This window comes from Cherax quadricarinatus, chromosome 20, assembly GCF_038502225.1.
Source record: "Cherax quadricarinatus isolate ZL_2023a chromosome 20, ASM3850222v1, whole genome shotgun sequence".
In the NCBI taxonomy this organism is placed as follows: domain Eukaryota; kingdom Metazoa; phylum Arthropoda; class Malacostraca; order Decapoda; family Parastacidae; genus Cherax; species Cherax quadricarinatus.
In genome coordinates, this window is record NC_091311.1 from 44,476,546 (window position 1) to 44,496,201 (window position 19,656).

The 19,656-nt window shown below is 39.4% G+C and overlaps 1 protein-coding gene across 1 annotated transcript in view; it reads right to left on the minus strand.

Moving 5' to 3' along the window:
- LOC128703813 (uncharacterized) overlaps positions 1-19,656 on the minus strand; it is a 74,118-nt gene that overhangs the window by 17,534 nt on the left and 36,928 nt on the right. The window contains exons 7-10 of the mRNA XM_070087042.1: positions 18,872-18,938; positions 12,903-13,043; positions 9,821-9,956; positions 7,315-7,487 (exon numbers count right to left, since the gene is read on the minus strand). Of these exons, the coding sequence (XP_069943143.1) occupies positions 7,315-7,487; positions 9,821-9,956; positions 12,903-13,043; positions 18,872-18,938 (517 nt within the window). The remainder of the gene's footprint in view (positions 1-7,314; positions 7,488-9,820; positions 9,957-12,902; positions 13,044-18,871; positions 18,939-19,656) is intronic.

The following is a 19,656-nucleotide window of genomic DNA, read 5'->3' on the forward strand; positions in this document are numbered from 1 at the left end:
TAAAACCTGCAGCTGTGATTGATTACACCTTCAACATGCGTTCAGTGGACAAATGTGACATGCAGATTGGGTTTGCTGATTGTGTTCGCAAGAGTTATAAGTGGTACATCAAACTGTTTTTCCATCTTCTGGACATTTCCATGCTCAATGCTTATAATATGTATAAGATGAGGACCAGAAACAAACCACAGTACGGCGAATTCTGTTTGTCTGTCATCAGACAAATAGTATTCAAGTACCAAGGAACAGCACCTGCAATTGACCGCCCACCAAATTATCAACAACTACCTGCTCGTCTGAAGCATGGTGATCACTTCCTGGTAAAACTGCCTGCTACTGCTTTCAAGAAAAAGGCTCAGAAGAGGTGTTACGTCTGTTCACATACAAAAAAACGCCCACAACAACGCAGAGACACTCGTTTTATGTGTGAGGAATGTAAAACACCACTGTGCATGACACCATGTTTCAAAGACTTCCACAGGCTGCAGAACTTCTAGAAACATTCCCTGTGACTGTGTATGTGTATATAAAATATAGAAAAACAGTAATAAGCAACATTTCATATCGTTTGTTTGTGTAAATATTTTTTGTAAACAAAATAATGACAACAGTGTTTATGCCCTTATTGTGTAGTATTGAAAAAGAAATAAATTACAAAATACTGATCATGTTGGCCTCAGAGGCCATAAAAGTTACTCAGAAAAAGAAAAATTGAAAAATAATTGAAAATAATACATAAAAAAGTAAATAGAAAAATACCGGGTGACGGCAGTCGGCGATGTTACCAGATGTTGTTAAATTTTGGCAAACTTCATGCCTCCATATCTCGGTAAGTATTGACGGTAAAATTTTTTTGTAGCCTATAATATTTAGAAAAAAAAACCCTCTATTTTTTCATAAAAAAAAAATAATTTTTGTTTTTTTTGAAATTTGGCCGACCCTGAGAACGAGTTTCGGAGAGGGCCTGTCGACCCTCAAAGGGTTAATAAACTTTAATTTAAAAATATTCCAAAATAATAAGTGTAGGCATTCCGGCCACTAAAGCAACATCTCCTCTATTCCCTAATCATGTCACTAGGGCTCTCCTGTGTAATATTTGCCCTCCATTTTGAATCTATTGTTACACACACATACAAAAAAAAAAAAATCTACTTTTTCTGTTAATAAACCATAACCAATAATGCTTGGTATTGGTCTTGGCCATCCCACTAGAACTAGAACCTTCTAAACAAGAGGTGCAAAACCAATGATGATAATCTTCAGTGGAAGATGGCTGGTGTGTAATAATATAATAATCATATTTGCATAAAAAGATTATTGTTACATGTTTGTGATAGACAACCCATAATTATGTACAGTACACCATTTTGAGTAGGAAAACCAGGATTAAACCAATTAGTACTAATAAAGTTATATACAGTAGCTGATGTAAAACTATTTAGATAAGAAATTTAATATCATTTCTGGAATGCTAACAAATACAATCACTTGAAACATACAAATCTGTTAAATGCATGATGAGCAGAGAAAAAAAATTCTTGTACAGTATAAGTTATTATGCAAATACTGACAACAAGATTATCAGTTTACTAAGTTAAGGAAGCCTAGAGAACAAATGGATTCGTCAGTTAAAAATAGAAGAGGAGTTATTAAATGGAGAGTTAGAGGTATTGGGAAGATGGAGGGAATATTTTGAGGAATTGTTAAATGTTGATGAAGATAGGGAAGCTGTGATTTCGTGTATAGGGCAAGGAGGAATAACATCTTGTAGGAGTGAGGGAGAGCCAGTTGTGAGTGTGAGGGAAGGTTGTGAGGCAGTAGGTAAAATGAAAGGGGGTAAGGCAGCCGGGATTGATGGGATAAAGATAGAAATGTTAAAAGCAGGTGGGGATCTAGTTTTGGAGTGGTTGGTGCAATTATTTAATAAATGTATGGAAGAGGGTAAGGTACCTAGGGATTGGCAGAGAGCATGCATAGTTCCTTTGTATAAAGGCAAAGGGGACAAAAGAGAGTGCAAAAATTATAGGGGGATAAGTCTGTTGAGTATACCTGGTAAAGTGTATGGTAGAGTTATTATTGAAAGAATTAAGAGTAAGACGGAGAATAGGATAGCAGATGAACAAGGAGGCTTTAGGAAAGGTAGGGGGTGTGTGGACCAGGTGTTTACAGTGAAACATATAAATGAACAGTATTTAGATAAGGCTAAAGAGGTCTTTGTGGCATTTATGGATTTGGAAAAGGCGTATAACAGGGTGGATAGGGAGGCAATGTGGCAGATGTTGCAGGTGTATGGTGTAGGAGGTAGGTTACTGAAAGCAGTGAAGAGTTTTTATGAGGATAGTGAGGCTCAAGTTAGAGTATGTAGGAAAGAGGGAAATTATTTCCCAGTAAAAGTAGGCCTTAGACAAGGATGTGTGATGTCACCATGGTTGTTTAATATATTTATAGATGGGGTTGTAAGAGAAGTAAATGCGAGGGTCTTGGCAAAAGGCGTGGAGTTAAAAGATAAAGAATCACACATAAAGTGGGAGTTGTCACAGTTGCTCTTTGCTGATGACACTGTGCTCTTGGGAGATTCTGAAGAGAAGTTGCAGAGATTGGTGGATGAATTTGGTAGGGTGTGCAAAAGAAGAAAATTAAAAGTGAATACAGGAAAGAGTAAGGTTATGAGAATAACAAAAAGATTAGGTGATGAAAGATTGGATATCAGATTGGAGGGAGAGAGTATGGAGGAGGTGAATGTATTCAGATATTTGGGAGTGGACGTGTCAGCGGATGGGTCTATGAAAGATGAGGTGAATCACAGAATTGATGAGGGGAAAAGGGTGAGTGGTGCACTTAGGAGTCTGTGGAGACAAAGAACTTTGTCCTTGGAAGCAAAGAGGGGAATGTATGAGAGTATAGTTTTACCAACACTCTTATATGGGTGTGAAGCATGGGTGATGAATGTTGCAGCGAGGAGAAGGCTGGAGGCATTGAAGATGTCATGTCTGAGGGCAATGTGTGGTGTGAATATAATGCAGAGAATTCGTAGTTTGGAAGTTAGGAGGAGGTGCGGGATTACCAAAACTGTTGTCCAGAGGGCTGAGGAAGGGTTGTTGAGGTGGTTCGGACATGTAGAGAGAATGGAGCGAAACAGAGTGACTTCAAGAGTGTATCAGTCTGTAGTGGAAGGAAGGCGGGGTAGGGGTCAGCCTAGGAAAGGTTGGAGGGAGGGGGTAAAGGAGGTTTTGTGTGCGAGGGGCTTGGACTTCCAGCAGGCATGCGTGAGCGTGTTTGATAGGAGTGAATGGAGACAAATGGTTTTTAATACTTGACGTGCTGTTGGAGTGTGAGCAAAGTAACATTTATGAAGGGGTTCAGGGAAACCGGCAGGCTGGACTTGAGTCCTGGAGATGGGAAGTACAGTGCCTGCACTCTGAAGGAGGGGTGTTAATGTTTCAGTTTAAAAACTGTAGTGTAAAGCACCCTTCTGGCAAGACAGTGATGGAGTGAATGATGGTGAAAGTTTTTCTTTTTCGGGCCACCCTGCCTTGGTGGGAATCAGCCAGTGCGATAATAATAAATAATAATAATTAATTAACCCTTTAGTAGTCCAAGGCCCCATTAGGGGTCCACATCTGAAAAGGTTCCAAAGCCAAATTTAAGTACATGAAATTGTCAAAAATAACCCTAACCAAAAGGAGAACTCATAGTAATCATCAAGTAGCCAAACAGAGAGCCCTGACTCCTTCCCTAGGGAAAAATGATTTAAGATGTGAAGTTGTGTTGTCCATGGGGAAGTGGAAAAGAATCTTTCCTCTGTAAGCCATGCGTGTCGTATGAGGTGACTAAAATGCCGGGAGCAATGGGCTAGTAACCCCTTCTCCTGTAGACATTTACTAAAAAAGAGAAGAAGAAAAACTTTATAAAACTGGGATGCTTGAATGTGTGTGGATGTAGTGCGGATGACAAGAAACAGATGATTGCTGATGTTATGAATGAAAAGAAGTTGGATGTCCTGGCCCTAAGCGAAACAAAGCTGAAGGGGGTAGGGGAGTTTCGGTGGGGGGAAATAAATGGGATTAAATCTGGAGTATCTGAGAGAGTTAGAGCAAAGGAAGGGGTAGCAGTAATGTTGAAGGATCAGTTATGGAAGGAGAAAAGAGAATATGAATGTGTAAATTCAAGAATTATGTGGATTAAAGTAAAGGTTGGATGCGAAAAGTGGGTCATAATAAGCGTGTATGCACCTGGAGAAGAGAGGAATGTAGAGGAGAGAGAGAGATTTTGGGAGATGTTAAGTGAATGTATAGGAGCCTTTGAACCAAGTGAGAGAGTAATTGTGGTAGGGGACCTGAATGCTAAAGTAGGAGAAACTTTTAGAGAGGGTGTGGTAGATAAGTTTGGGGTGCCAGGTGTAAATGATAATGGGAGCCCTTTGATTGAACTTTGTATAGAAAGGGGTTTAGTTATAGGTAATACATATTTTATGAAAAAGAGGATAAATAAGTATACAAGATATGATGTAGGGCAAAATGACAGTAGTTTGTTGGATTATGTATTGGAAGATAAAAGACTGTTGAGTAGACTTCAGTATGTACATGTTTATAGAGGGGCCACAGATATATCGGATCACTTTCTAGTTGTAGCTACACTGAGAGTAAAAGGTAGATGGGATACAAGGAGAATAGAAGCATCAGGGAAGAGAGAGGTGAAGGTTTATAAACTAAAAGAGGAGGCAGTTAGGGTATGATATAAACAGCTATTGGAGGATAGATGGGCTAATGAGAGCATAGGCAATGGGGTCGAAGAGGTATGGGGCAGGTTTAAAAATGTAGTGTTAGAGTGTTCAGCAGAAGTTTGTGGTTACAGGAAAGTGGGTGCGGGAGGGAAGAGGAGCGATTGGTGGAATGATGATGTAAAGAGAGTAGTAAGGGAGAAAAAGTTAGCATATGAGAAGTTTTTACAAAGTAGAAGTGATGCAAGGAGGGAAGAGTATATGGAGAAAAAGAGAGAGGTTAAGAGAGTGGTGAAGCAATGTAAAAAGAGAGCAAATGAGAGTGGGTGAGATGTTATCAACAAATTTTGTTGAAAATAAGAAAAAGTTTTGGAGTGAGATTAACAAGTTAAGGAAGCCTAGAGAACAAATGGATTCGTCAGTTAAAAATAGGAGAGGAGAGTTATTAAATGGAGAGTTAGAGGTATTGGGAAGATGGAGGGAATATTTTGAGGAATTGTTAAATGTTGATGAAGATAGGGAAGCTGTGATTTCGTGTATAGGGCAAGGAGGAATAACATCTTGTATGAGTGAGGAAGAGCCAGTTGTGAGTATGGGGGAAGTTCGTGAGGCAGTAGGTAAAATGAAAGGGGGTAAGGCAGCCGGGATTGATGGGATAAAGATAGAAATGTTAAAAGCAGGTGGGGATATAGTTTTGGAGTGGTTGGTGCAATTATTTAATAAATGTATGGAAGAGGGTAAGGTACCTAGGGATTGGCAGAGAGCATGCATAGTTCCTTTGTATAAAGGCAAAGGGGACAAAAGAGAGTGCAAAAATTATAGGGGGATAAGTCTGTTGAGCATACCTGGTAAAGTGTATGGTAGAGTTATTATTGAAAGAATTAAGAGTAAGACGGAGAATAGGATAGCAGATGAACAAGGAGGCTTTAGGAAAGGTAGGGGGTGTGTGGACCAGGTGTTTACAGTGAAACATATAAGTGAACAGTATTTAGATAAGGCTAAAGAGGTCTTTGTGGCATTTATGGATTTGGAAAAGGCGTATAACAGGGTGGATAGGGAGGCAATGTGGCAGATGTTGCAGGTGTATGGTGTAGTAGGTAGGTTACTGAACGCAGTGAAGAGTTTTTACGAGGATCGTGAGGCTCAAGTTAGAGTATGTAGGAAAGAGGGAAATTATTTCCCAGTAAAAGTAGGCCTGAGACAAGGATGTGTGATGTCACCGTGGTTGTTTAATATATTTATAGATGGGGTTGTAAGAGAAGTAAATGCGAGGGTCTTGGAAAGAGGCGTGGAGTTAAAAGATAAAGAATCACTCAAAGTAGGAGTTGTCACAGTTGCTCTTTGCTGATGACACTGTGCTCTTGGGAGATTCTGAAGAGAAGTTGCAGAGATTGGTGGATGAATTTGGTAGGGTGTGCAAAAGAAAATTAAAAGTGAATGCAGGAAAGAGTAAGGTTATGAGGATAACAAAAAGATTTGGTGATGAAAGACTGGATATCAGATTGGAGGGAGAGAGTATGGAGGAGGTGAATGTAATCAGATATTTGGGAGTGGACGTGTCAGCGGATGGGTCTATGAAAGATGAGGTGAATCATAGAATTGATGAGGGGAAAAGGGTGAGTGGTGCACTTAGGAGCCTGTGGACACAAAGAACTTTGTCCTTGGACGCAAAGAGGGGAATGTATGAGAGTATAGTTTTACCAACGTTCTTATATGGGTGTGAAGCATGGGTGATGAATGTTGCAGCAAGGAGAAGGCTGGAGGCAGTGGAGATGTCATGTCTGAGGGCAATGCGTGGTGTGAATATAATGCAAAGAATTCGTAGTTTGGAAGTTAGGAGGAGGTGCGGGATTACCAAAACTGTTGTCCAGAGGGCTGAGGAAGGGTTGTTGAGGTGGTTCGGACATGTAGAGAGAATGGAGCGAAACAGAGTGACTTCAAGAGTGTATCAGTCTGTAGTGGAAGGAAGGCGGGGTAGGGGTCGGCCTAGGAAAGGTTGGAGGGAGGGGGTAAAGGAGGTTTTGCGTGCGAGGGGCTTGGAGTTCCAGCAGGCATGTGTGAGCGTGTTTGATAGGAGTGAATGGAGACAAATGGTTTTTAATACTTGACGTGCTGTTGGAGTGTGAGCAAAGTCACATTTATGAAGGGGTTCAGGGAAACCGGCAGGCCGGACTTGAGTCCTGGAGATGGGAAGTACAGTGCCTGCACTTTGAAGGAGGGGTGTTAATGTTGCAGTTTAAAAACTGTAGTGTAAGCACCCTTCTGGCAAGACAGTTTTTCTTTTTCGGGCCACCCTGCCTTGGTGGGAATCGGCCAGTGTGATAATAAAAAAAAATAAGCTGTGTAGGTTTAGCCTTGCTCATAAAGTGGATTAATGATTGTTTGGAATCAGTTTCAAAAATTTGTAAAATATTTGAAAGATACAGGTGTTATAAATGGCCATTCTGTAACATATTAGAAGCACATCCAAATCCGTAGTACATCTATGATGAAATGTACTAATTTATGAACATGATTCATCATATACAGTACTATCTCACACTTCAAATTCTTTTAGCATCTTTAATACATATTACTACAAAACAAATACATACTGTAATAAAACATATGAGCAGCATATGCATGATGTAAAAGGACTTGTGCCTTCTCCAGTGAAACAAAAGCAGGTGGTGGAATCCAAACATAGTGTCTCCACAGAGACGTCACTCTATCTGAAGTAGTTCGTACTGATGAACGACTCTGCTTGCAAAGTGGACAAAACCAGCATCTGTATTATATTATTTTATTATTATCTGTATTATAACATGTAAAAAAAGAAATCTATCATTTCACTAATAATATCTCACAAAGGAGAAAAAATAACAACTAATTATTTTTTTTTTTCAACAAACAGGCCATATCCCACCAAGGCAGGGTAACCCCTTCTCCTGTATATATTACTAAATTTAAAAAGAGAAACTTTTTTCTTCTTGGGCCACCCTGCCTCAGTGGGATATGGCCGGTTTGTTGAAAGAAAGAAAAGATCTGAGCTCAGCGTGCATGGGGCCACAGTTATCGAAGAGCCAGCAGTCAAGTATCCATTTCCTCATTGAATTTAAAGGTCCTATTTTTCTATTTTATTGCATTTATGGATTTAGAAAAGGCATATGATAGAGTGGATAGAGGAGCAATGTGGCAGATGTTGCAAGTATATGGAATAGGTGGTAAGTTACTAAATGCTGTAAAGAGCTTTTATGAGGATAGTGAGGCTCAGGTTAGGGTGTGTAGAAAAGAGGGAGAATACTTCCCGGTAAAAGTAGGTCTTAGACAGGGATGTGTAATGTCACCATGGTTGTTTAATATATTTATAGATGGGGTTGTAAAAGAAGTAAATGCTAGGGTGTTCGGGAGAGGGGTGGGATTAAATTATGGGGAATCAAATTCAAAATGGGAATTGACACAGTTACTTTTTGCTGATGATACTGTGCTTATGGGAGATTCTAAAGAAAAATTGCAAAGGTTAGTGGATGAGTTTGAGAATGTGTGTAAAGGTAGAAAGTTGAAAGTGAACATAGAAAAGAGTAAGGTGATGAGGGTATCAAATGATTTAGATAAAGAAAAATTGGATATCAAATTGGGGAGGAGGAGTATGGAAGAAGTGAATGTTTTCAGATACTTGGGAGTTGACGTGTCGGCGGATGGATTTATGAAGGATGAGGTTAATCATAGAATTGATGAGGGAAAAAAGGTGAGTGGTGCGTTGAGGTATATGTGGAGTCAAAAAACGTTATCTATGGAGGCAAAGAAGGGAATGTATGAAAGTATAGTAGTACCAACACTCTTATATGGATGTGAAGCTTGGGTGGTAAATGCAGCAGCGAGGAGACGGTTGGAGGCAGTGGAGATGTCCTGTCTAAGGGCAATGTGTGGTGTAAATATTATGCAGAAAATTCGGAGTGTGGAAATTAGGAGAAGGTGTGGAGTTAATAAAAGCATTAGTCAGAGGGCAGAAGAGGGGTTGTTGAGGTGGTTTGGTCATTTAGAGAGAATGGATCAAAGTAGAATGACATGGAAAGCATATAAATCTATAGGGGAAGGAAAGAGGGGTAGGGGTCGTCCTCGAAAGGGTTGGAAAGAGGGGGTAAAGGAGGTTTTGTGGGTGAGGGGCTTGGACTTCCAGCAAGCGTGCATGAGCGTGTTAGATAGGAGTGAATGGAGACGAATGATACTTGGGACCTGACGATCTGTTGGAGTGTGAGCAGGGTAATATTTAGTGAAGGGATTCAGGGAAACCGGTTATTTTCATATAGTCGGACTTGAGTCCTGGAAATGGGAAGTACAATGCCTGCACTTTAAAGGAGGGGTTTGGGATATTGGCAGTTTGGAGGGATATGTTGTGTATCTCTATACGTATATGCTTCTAAACTGTTATATTCTGAGCACCTCTGCAAAAGCAGTGATAATGTGTGAGTGTGGTGAAAGTGTTGAATGATGATGAAAGTATTTTCTTTTTGGGGATTTTCTTTCTTTTTTGGGTCACCCTGCCTCGGTGGGAGACGACCGACTTGTTGAAAAAAAAAAAAAAAAAAAAAAAAAAAAAAATTTCTATTTAATTTTTTGCCAAGGGTCCCTCTTGCCACAAGAGTATTGGCTGCATATACAGTATTTGCTAATTTATGTCTTCATTTACAACAATCCCTGGACTATTTAAGCATTTATACATGTCATTTACTAGCAGACGATTAATTCTATGTGATGACTGGTAGGGCCACCTTATTGAAGAATATCTTAATGTACAAGAGACAGGAGCCAAAACAACAAAGACAGTACTGTACTGTATCTTCCTGGATGACTGCTCTTCCTTAATTTTCTAAATCACCACATTCTTAATATTTTCAGTAATGTTATTATTTTAAATTACAAAAACCAGCACTTGCTCACCAAATCTTTCCCCATTATGTAATTTTAAGGATTAATAACAATATATTCAGACAACAAAATCTAAATACTTAATAGCAGCAACATTTGAGGGAAACAAATACTAAATGAATAATTTAAAAGCAAGATTTTAAATGCATCAATATTTGTAAGAAAACAGAATAATTAAAATACAGTACAAACCTTAGCCATGCCAGATGAAATCTTCGAAGTACATTTGTCAGTCTCTGCCATGGCTGAAGATCCCATACAAATTCCTTGTATTCCAGCATCAGTGTAAGAAGCTTGAGGCATTTGCTCAAGGCATTTACATTTTCACCTGTATAAAGGATTTAGTTTATTAGGTTAGGGTAAGCAATTATAAACTATTCATAACTCCTACATCATTTTTTATGTTTATAGTTAAGTTATGACTTGGAGCAAGCAGAATTTGTCAGCAACACTAGAAAACAACCACAGTTTATTGTATTCACTATGGAAGTTTGTCTAGAGGCATCAACCACTCCATTTACATCACATTCTCCACAGTGCTTCCTATGCCAATGAACTACGTACAGGAGGGCTCCATGTATACAGTACCTCTGTTGGTGTTCCACGTTTTGTTGGCCTTCAACTGAGCCATTGTACATTATGTTGGGTGCTTTTACTACTTTTCTGCTGTTATTGCCATTTTCTTATCATTTTCTTTGCAAGTCTATGTACTGGACACATTATAGGTGTCTTAGTGACAAGTGCCTTTGACAAAATGGTAACTTAACTCACACATGGCCAACACTCTCTGCCAGGGTACATATTATGTTCTATAATTAACTCTCCTTTATCGCCACACTTTTTTTATCTACAGATCCTTGAAATAATGTTGGTAGAATTACCAACAATATATTAGATAAACCTAGGTAGTAGGTTGGTAGACAGCAACCGCCCAGGGAGGTGCTACCGTCCTGCCAAGGCAGTGTAAAATGGAAGACTGTAATTGTTTTACATGATGGTAGGATTGCTGGTGTATATTTTCTGTCTCATAAACATGCAAGATTTCAGGTATGTCTTGCTACCTACTTCTACTTACACTTAGGTCACACTACACATACATGTACAAGCATATATATACACACCCCTCTGGGTTTTCTGCTATTTTCTTTCTAGTTCTTGTTCTTGTTTATTTCCTCTTATCTCCATGGGGAAGTGGAACAGAATTCTTCCTCCGTAAGCCATGTGTGTTGTAAGAGGAGACTAAAATGCCGGGGGCAAGGGGCTAGTAACCCCTTCTCTTGTATAAATTATTAAATTTCAAAAGAGAAACTTTCGGTTTTCTTTTTGGGCCACCCTGCCATGGTGGGATATGGCCGGTTTGTTGAAAAAAAAAAAAAATACACACACCCCTCTGGATTTTCTTTCTTACTAGCTCTTGTTCTTGTTTATTTCCTCTTATCTCCATGGGAAATTTGAACAGAATTCTTCCTCAGTAAGTCATGCGTGTCGTAAGAGGCAACTAACATGCCGGGAGCAAGGGGCTAGTAACCCCTTCTCCTGTATACATTACTCAAGTTAAAAAGAGAGACTTTTGTTTTTCTTCTTTTTGGGCCACCCTGCCTTGGTGGGATATGGCCGGTTTGTTGAAAGAAGATGAGGTAAAAGGTTACAAGTGCAAAAATGTTACATTTTATTGTGGTAACGTTTTGCTCTCCAGGAGCTTTGTCAAGGCTTGATAAAGCTCCTGGAGAGCGAAACACTGCCACAATAAAATGTCACATTAGTTGCACTTGAGTCCTTTTACTTAACAATACAGATCTTTCACTAATACTTATGCTTTTTTAACCCTTTCAGGGTCAAGAGGCCCTCTCCTAAACATGTTCTTAAGGTCAAAAATTTTTTGGAAAAAAAAAAAAAAAAAATCTTATGAAATGACAGAGAATCTTTTCCCGATCATAATGACACCAAAAGTATGAAATTTGATGGAAAACTTACGGAATTATGCTCTCGCGAAGTTAGCGATCTCGACGATGTTTAGGCATCAGCGATTTTACCCACTTTGAGCCCTTTTTCGGCCAATTCCAGTGTACTAGTCGACAAAAATCATAACTATTTCACTAGAACTCCATTTTTTCTATCGAATGAGTACAAGAAACCACCCATTTACCGATTTCAACTATCCAATGAAGTGGTCAGAAATTAGCAATTTTGCCAATTGCACACAAATTTCAAAAGATGCCAATTTCCAAATAGGGCCCAGAATAAACAAGACAAACATTTCTGGCACTAAAATAACATTTCCTCTGTTCATTAGTCATGTCCCCAGGCCCCTCTTACATTTCTTTTGCTTTTCACTTTGAATTTTTATTCTCACAAAAAATAGAAGATTTACTGTTATGTAGACTACTGCATTAGTGTAGAAATGGTATAAATAATATCAGCGCACTTGTGAAAGAATATTAGACTCACCAGTTGACGTATATTGGATGCGTGGCATGATCTGTTTACCTTTGAACTTTGGCAAAAATCAAACATTTCTGCTACTTTGAGCTCAATTTCAAGGTAGTTTTCATTGTGAAACCAATCAAAATCATCTCAATTTCTGTAATATGTTTTCCATTCTATAAAATGAGACCAGGAAAACTAGAATACAACCATAAATACACACGAAAATGCAGTGCAAAGTCACTGTTTTAAACCAAAAACACTATCAAAGTTTTTTTTCTCATTATGCACTGTGTGTTGCAGGATTTTTTTTATACTGTGCACACTGACTACATAGACCCATTCTTTCATATGTGGGCCTACCAGCTTTCTCATGCTAGATTTGAAGGCGCTACAATTTACGCGCACTAGTACGTCAATAACCCTGGTGCGTAAAACGTACTAGTACATACATTGGAAACCCTGAAAGGGTTAACACATCAGTCATCTCCCACAGAGGCAGGATGACCTGAAAAAGAAAAAACACTTTTTTTCTTCTTTTTACATATAGTAATTTATGCAAGAGAAGGGATTACTAGCCCCTTGCTCTCGACATTTTAGTCACCTCTTATGACATGCATGGCTTATGGAGGAAGGATTTTTCTCTACTTCTTCATGGAGTTGGCTAACATTACCATACAAAAATTAAAATTTGTGATCAGTTATGTTGTGAAACAAAGATAAAGTGAACTAAATGCTATTACAGGCTATTATCAACTAGATAATATTTTCACCAAATTTGAAACTTAAAAGTCACCTAAAATTATAAATAAAAGCAATGTAAAATAAAACAAAAGCAGTCATTACTTACGTGACTTAAGCAAGCAAGGACGAGTGGCATCATAACTTGAGGACTCTGTTTCAACTTTTTCAAATTCATCAAGGCCACTATCACTGTCTTCATTGACTATATCTCCTGGTAGACTACTTTGTCCAACTGTGTCTTTATCAGCTGAAACAATAACCATGATTAGCAATAATTATATGCTGCATATAAAAATACAAAAACAAAAATCCAAGACAGAGTCATCCACAAATTTTATCACTGTTGAGATTAGTTACACTTCAAAATCTTTTATATATATTTTTTTTTTTATTAACACACTGGCCGATTCCCACCAAGGCAGGGTGGCCCGAAAAAGAAAAACTTTCACCATCATTCACTCCATCACTGTCTTGCCAGAAGGGTGTTTTACACTACAGTTTTTAAACTGCAACATTAACACCCCTCCTTCAGAGTGCAGGCACTGTACTTCCCATCTCCAGGACTCAAGTCTGGCCTGCCGGTTTCCCTGAACACCTTCATAAATGTTACTTTGCTCACACTCCAACAGCATGTCAAGTATTAAAAACCATTTGTCTCCATTCACTCCTATCAAACACGATCACGCATGCCTGCTGGAAGCCCAAGCCCCTCGCACACAAAACCTCCTTTACCCCCTCCCTCCAACCTTTCCTAGGCCGACCCCTACCCCGCCTTCCTTCCGCTACAGACTGATACACTCTTGAAGTCATTCTGTTTCACTCCATTCTCTCTACATGTCTGAACCACCTCAACAACCCTTCCTCAGCCCTCTGGACAACAGTTTTGCCAATCCTGCACCTCCTCCTAACTTCCAAACTACGAATTCTCTGCATTATATTCACACCACACATTGCTCTCAGACATGACATCTCCACTGCCTCCAGCCTTCTCCTCGCTGCAACATTCATCACTCATGCTTCACACCCATATAAGAGCGTTGGTAAAGCTATACTCTCATACATACCCCTCTTTGCCTCCAAGGACAAAGTTCTTTGTCTCCACAGACTCCTAAGTGCACCACTCACCCTTTTCCCCTCATCAATTCTATGATTCACCTCATCTTTCATAGATCCATCCGCTGACACGTCAACTCCCAAATATCTGAATACATTCACCTCCTCCATACTCTCTCCCTCCAATCTGATAACCAATCTTTCATCACCTAATCTTTTTGTTATCCTCATAACCTTATTCTTTCCTGTATTCACTTTTAATTTTCTTCTTTTGCACACCCTACCAAATTCATCCACCAATCTCTGCAACTTCTCTTCAGAATCTCCAAAGAGCACAGTGTCATCAGCAAAGAGCAACTGTGACAACTCCCACTTTATGTGTGATTCTTTATCTTTTAACTCCACGCCTCTTGCCAAGACCCTCGCATTTACTTCTCTTACAACCCCATCTATAAATATATTAAACAACCACGGTGACATCACACATCCTTGTATACAATACTGTACACAATATTGTATACAATATTGTGTATACAATATTGTAAAAACAATTAGGCTAAGGACAAATCCTTGAGGGAGTCATCTCCTTATGTTTAGCCACTTGAGACAGTTTGCAATTCATTACCATTCAATAATATCCATTTGGTGACCCAGTTGTTTATTCAGATCTGAAATTTGTTTCCAAAAGCCTTTATTTAGGCAGGAAATTTTGATGTAGTATCTTATCAAATGCTTTCCTGAAAACTATATGAAGAACTGTATACAAAATCCGTTGTTACTTTTTCATCCTAGTTTTTGGATTGTAAGAGAAGTGATTGCTAGGATGTTTAGGAGAGGTGTAGGATTAGAACATAAGAACGTAAGAAAGGAGGAGCACTGAAGCAGGCCTACTAGCCCATGCTAGGCAACTTCAACTAACACTCACCAGATATAAATTAGTAGGAGGCGTAGAGTTAACTAAAGTATTATTCAGAAGGTCTAGTAAGGGTTGTTGAGGTGGTTTGGACATTCATAGAGGGTGAAGAAAAGCAGGATGACTAGGAGGGCACATAAATCTGGAGTGGAGGGAAGAAGGGAAGAGGTCATCTGAGAAAAGGTTAGAGGGAAAGGGTAAAGGTTTTGGGTGCTAGGGGCTTGCACATCCAACAGGCCTTTGAGAACATGTTGGATAGGAGTGAGTGGAGGAAGTGCTGTTTATGATATGATGTTCTGTTGGAATGTGAGCAAGGTAACATTTATGAAAGAATTCATGAAAACCAGTTAGCCAAACTTGAATCCTGGAGGTTTACCTCATCTCTTACTGAACCATCTGCCATTTCTTATTGGCCATATCCCACTGAGGTAGGGTGGCCCAAAAAGATAAATGGAAGTTTCTCCTTTTAAATTTAGTAATATATACAGGAGAAGGGGTTACTAGGCCCTTGCTCCCAGCAGTTTAGTCACCTCTTCCACTTCCCCATAGAGATAAGGAGAAATAAACAAGAACAAATACTAGTAAGGAAATAGAAGTAAACCCTGAGAGCTCATCGTAAACCAAAAATATCGGAAAGCGAATCAATTTTCCCCATAAGAAATAATGGAAATCAAATTAATTCGTGCAAGACGCCCAAAAGTATGAAAAAAAAACTTTTACCACATGAAATATTAAGTTTAATGCAATAGAATAGTAATTACAATAACAACAATAAATAAATAACAATAAATAACGAAAGAATAATTGACACTTACCTTTAATGAAGATCTGGTGATGATTCATGGGATGGGAGGAGGGGAGTGTGTGGATGGTGTTAGCATTTAGAAGGGGAATCCCCCTCCATTAGGACTTGAGGTAGCAAGTCCTTTTCTGGGGTTACTTCCCTTCTTCTTTTAATGCCACTAGGACCAGGTTGAGAGTCACTGGACTCCTGTCTCACAACATAACTGGCAGCCTCACCATGCCTAATCACACTATGTATACCACTACGATTCTTAAATCTTTCAAACCAACCTTTGCTGGACTTAAATTCACTCACATCACCATTAGTTGCAGGCAATTTTTTTACCAATTCGTCATGCAACTGCCTAGCCTTTTCACAAATGATTGCTTGAGAGATGCTATCTCCTGCTTATCTGTTTTTCATTTATCCACACCAATAACAGTCTCTCAACATTTTCTAACACTTGCGGTCGCTGTTTCGTAATCACAGCTGCACCTTTTGCAAGAACAGCTTCCTTGATTGCCGTTTTCTTGCTCACTATAGTAGAGATGGTTGATTGAGGTTTACTATACAACCTGACCAGCTCCGACACACGCACTCCACTTTCGTACTTTGCAATTATCTCTTTTTTTTCATTTCAACAGTCATTAGCACCCTTGGTCTCGAAGGGATGGCACTGGGAGCTTTCTTGGGGCCCATGGTGACTTATTTTGCAAAAACAGGTACCAAAAACAGTGATAATATGGATAATATGGAATGTACCAAATGTATCCTTGATGCGCGCACACTGGCTGGCTTGTAAACACTGGCACAACACGGGGCAGTTCAGGCCACACATGGACACATCTTGTACGAACCACATTGCATACCGGGTTTTGTATCGGGAAGCGAGGCAAATTTTCTGCGATATAATGCATCGGTTACCGGATTTATCGGATACCGATAGCATCGCGAACCGGGGGTCCACTGTATATGCTTGTCTATGCACATGTAGTGACCTAAGTGTAAGTACGTAGAAGCAGCAAGATGTACCTGAAACCTTGCATGTTTCTTCTTCTTTCTTTCAACACACCGGCCGTATCCCACCGACGCGGGGTGGCCCAAAAGGAAAAACGAAAGTTTCTCCTTTTACATTTAGTAATATATACAGGAGAAGAGGTTACTAGCCCCTAGCTTCCGGCATTTTAGTCGCCTCTTAGAACACGCATGGCTTACGGAGGAAGAATTCTGTTCCGCTTCCCCACGGAGATAAGAGGAAATAAACAAGAATAAGAACTAGAAAGAAAATAGAAGAAAACCCAGAGGGGTGTGTATATATATGCTTGTACATGTATGTGTAGTGTAACCTAAGTGTAAGTAGAAGTAGCAAGATATACCTGAAATCTTGCATGTTTAAGAGACAGAAAAAAGACACCAGCAATCCTACCATCATGTAAAACAATTATGTACAGGCTTTCATTTCACACTCACTTGGCAGGACGGTAGTACCCCCCTGGATGGTTGCTGTTTACCAACCTACTATGTAGTCACTCTCATATCCGCTATACAGTGGACCCCTGGCATTCGATGGCATCGGTATTCGATAAATCCGGTATTCGATGCATTTTATCGCAAAAATTTCGCCTCGGTATCCGATTGAAAATCTGGTATTCGATGCGATTCATACGAGACGTGTCCACGTGTGGCCTGAACTGCCCTGTGTGCGCCAGTGTTTACAAGCCAGCCAGTGTGCGTGCATCTAAGGATACATTCGGTACATCCATTTTATCACTGTTTTTGGTGCTTGTTTCTGCAAAATAAGTCACCATGGGCCCCAAGAAAGCTTCTAGTGCCAACCCTTCAAGAAAAAAGGTGCTAATGACTATTGAAATGAAGAAAGAGATAATTGCAAAGTACGAAAGTGGAGTGCGTGTTTCGGAGCTGGTCAGGTTGTATAGTAAACCCCAATCAACCATCTCTGCTATAGTGACCAGGAAAACGGCAATCAAGGAAGCTGTTTTTGCAAAAGGTGCAACTGTGATTACAAAACAGCGACTGCAAGTGTTAGAAAATGTTGAGAGACTATTATTGGTGTGGATAAATAAAAAACAGATAGCAAGAGATAACATCTCTCAAGCGATCATTTGTGAAAAGGCTAGGCAGTTGCGTGACGATTTGGTAAAGAAATTGCCTGCAACTAGTGCTGATGTGAGTGAATTTAAGGCCAGCAAAGGTTGGTTTGAAAGATTTAAGAATTGTAGTGGCATACATAGTGTGATTAGGCATAGTGAGGCTGCCAGTTCGGACCAAAAAGCAGATGAAAAATATGTGAAGGAATTCAAGGATTACATAGACAGTGAAGAATTTAAACCTGAACAAGTGTTTAATTGCGATGACACAGGCCTGTTTTGGAAGAAAATGCCAAGCAGGACCTACATTACTCAGGAGGAAAAGGCACTCCCAGGACATAAACCTATGAAAGACAGGCTTACTCTGTTGATGTGTGCCAATGCTAGTGGTGATTGCAACTTGAAGCCTTTATTGGTGTATCACTCTGAAACTCCCAGAGTGTTCAGGAAAAACAATGTCCTCAAGGTTAATTTGTGTGTGCTGTGGAGGGCAAACAGTAAGGCATGGGTCACTATGGACTTTTTCTATGACTGGTTACACCATGCATTTGCCCCCACTGTGAAAAATTACCTAATTGAAAAGAAATTAGACCTTAATTAGACACTAACACCATCCACACTCCCCTCCTCCCATCCCATCAATCATCACCAGTTCTCCATTAAAGGTAAATGTCAATTATTCTATTGTTACTGTTGTTATTGTAATTATTCTATTGAATTAAACTTAATATTTCATGTGGTAAATTAACTTGATTTCCATTATTTCTTATGAAGAAAATTGATTCGCTTTTCGATATTTTCAGTATTCGATGAGCTCTCAGTAACGGATTAATATCGAATACCAGGGGTCCACTGTATATATTCACATCCTCTCTCCTCAGGTGGATCCATTTGTGACCTGATAAAGCCCACTGTGTGGATGAAACATCGTCAGTAAAGGACCACACTGTAGCTACTTTGTGTCTTTATTCATTGTATCAGTATTTTGTACCATTTATCTTCAAGGGGTGAAGATGAAGATGTTGCAGCTCAGACGGCCGTATGAAATGTGATGTCATCACATTCAAGCAAGACAACAATTAAATGAATGATGAATGTGTTTCCTCTTTCTTTGGGGGCACCCTACCTCAGTTGAAGACAACGTATATAATGTACAGCATTACTGAACTACTGTATTGCAATACATTCTATTATAGTAAAAATTAAATGCTACTTACAAAATTTAAGAATGTAGTCAACATATTCCAACACTAGAGGATCATCTGGACACATCTCAGAAATTTTCTGTAAAAAAATTATTACTGAGGATAAAGAGTAGTGTACACTTTTGTAGGTGGTAAAAAAATATATATTCATCAATCCTAGAATTAGTTTACAGTGTACAATTCTGCCCTTGAGGCTCTCATTATTTAGTTTAAAATCTTGATATAATGAACAAAATCTGTTATCTGGACAGTCTGGAAACAACAGATAATATCCCTTATATTGAGAATTATCTGTTATTTTTACGATCATCTTGGTCAACTGATTTTAGATTTAATGAACAAATTCCACAAGTCTGCTGGATGTTCATGCCCTAAAATTAAAAAAAATTCCTTTACTCCCCTTCCCCTCTAACCACTCCTAGGATGAACCCAACATGTATCTTCCACCCTCTTCATCATTCTATCTCCCCCCCCCCCACACACACACACGTGGACAGAGACAGGATGTTCCAGAGATGGGACACAGAAACAAGGGGTCACAATTGGAAGCTGAAGACTCAGATGAGTCAAAGGGATGTTAGGAAGTATTTCTTCAGTCAAAGAGTAGTTAGGAAGTGGAATAGTCTGGCAAGTGATGTAGTGGAGGCAGGAACTATACATAGTTTTAAGACGAGGTATGATAAAGCTCACAGAGCAGGGGGAGAGAGGACCTAGTAGCTGTCGGTGAAAAGGCAGGGCCAGGAGCTGAGTCTCGACCCCTGCAACCACAATTAGGTGAGTACACACACACACACATA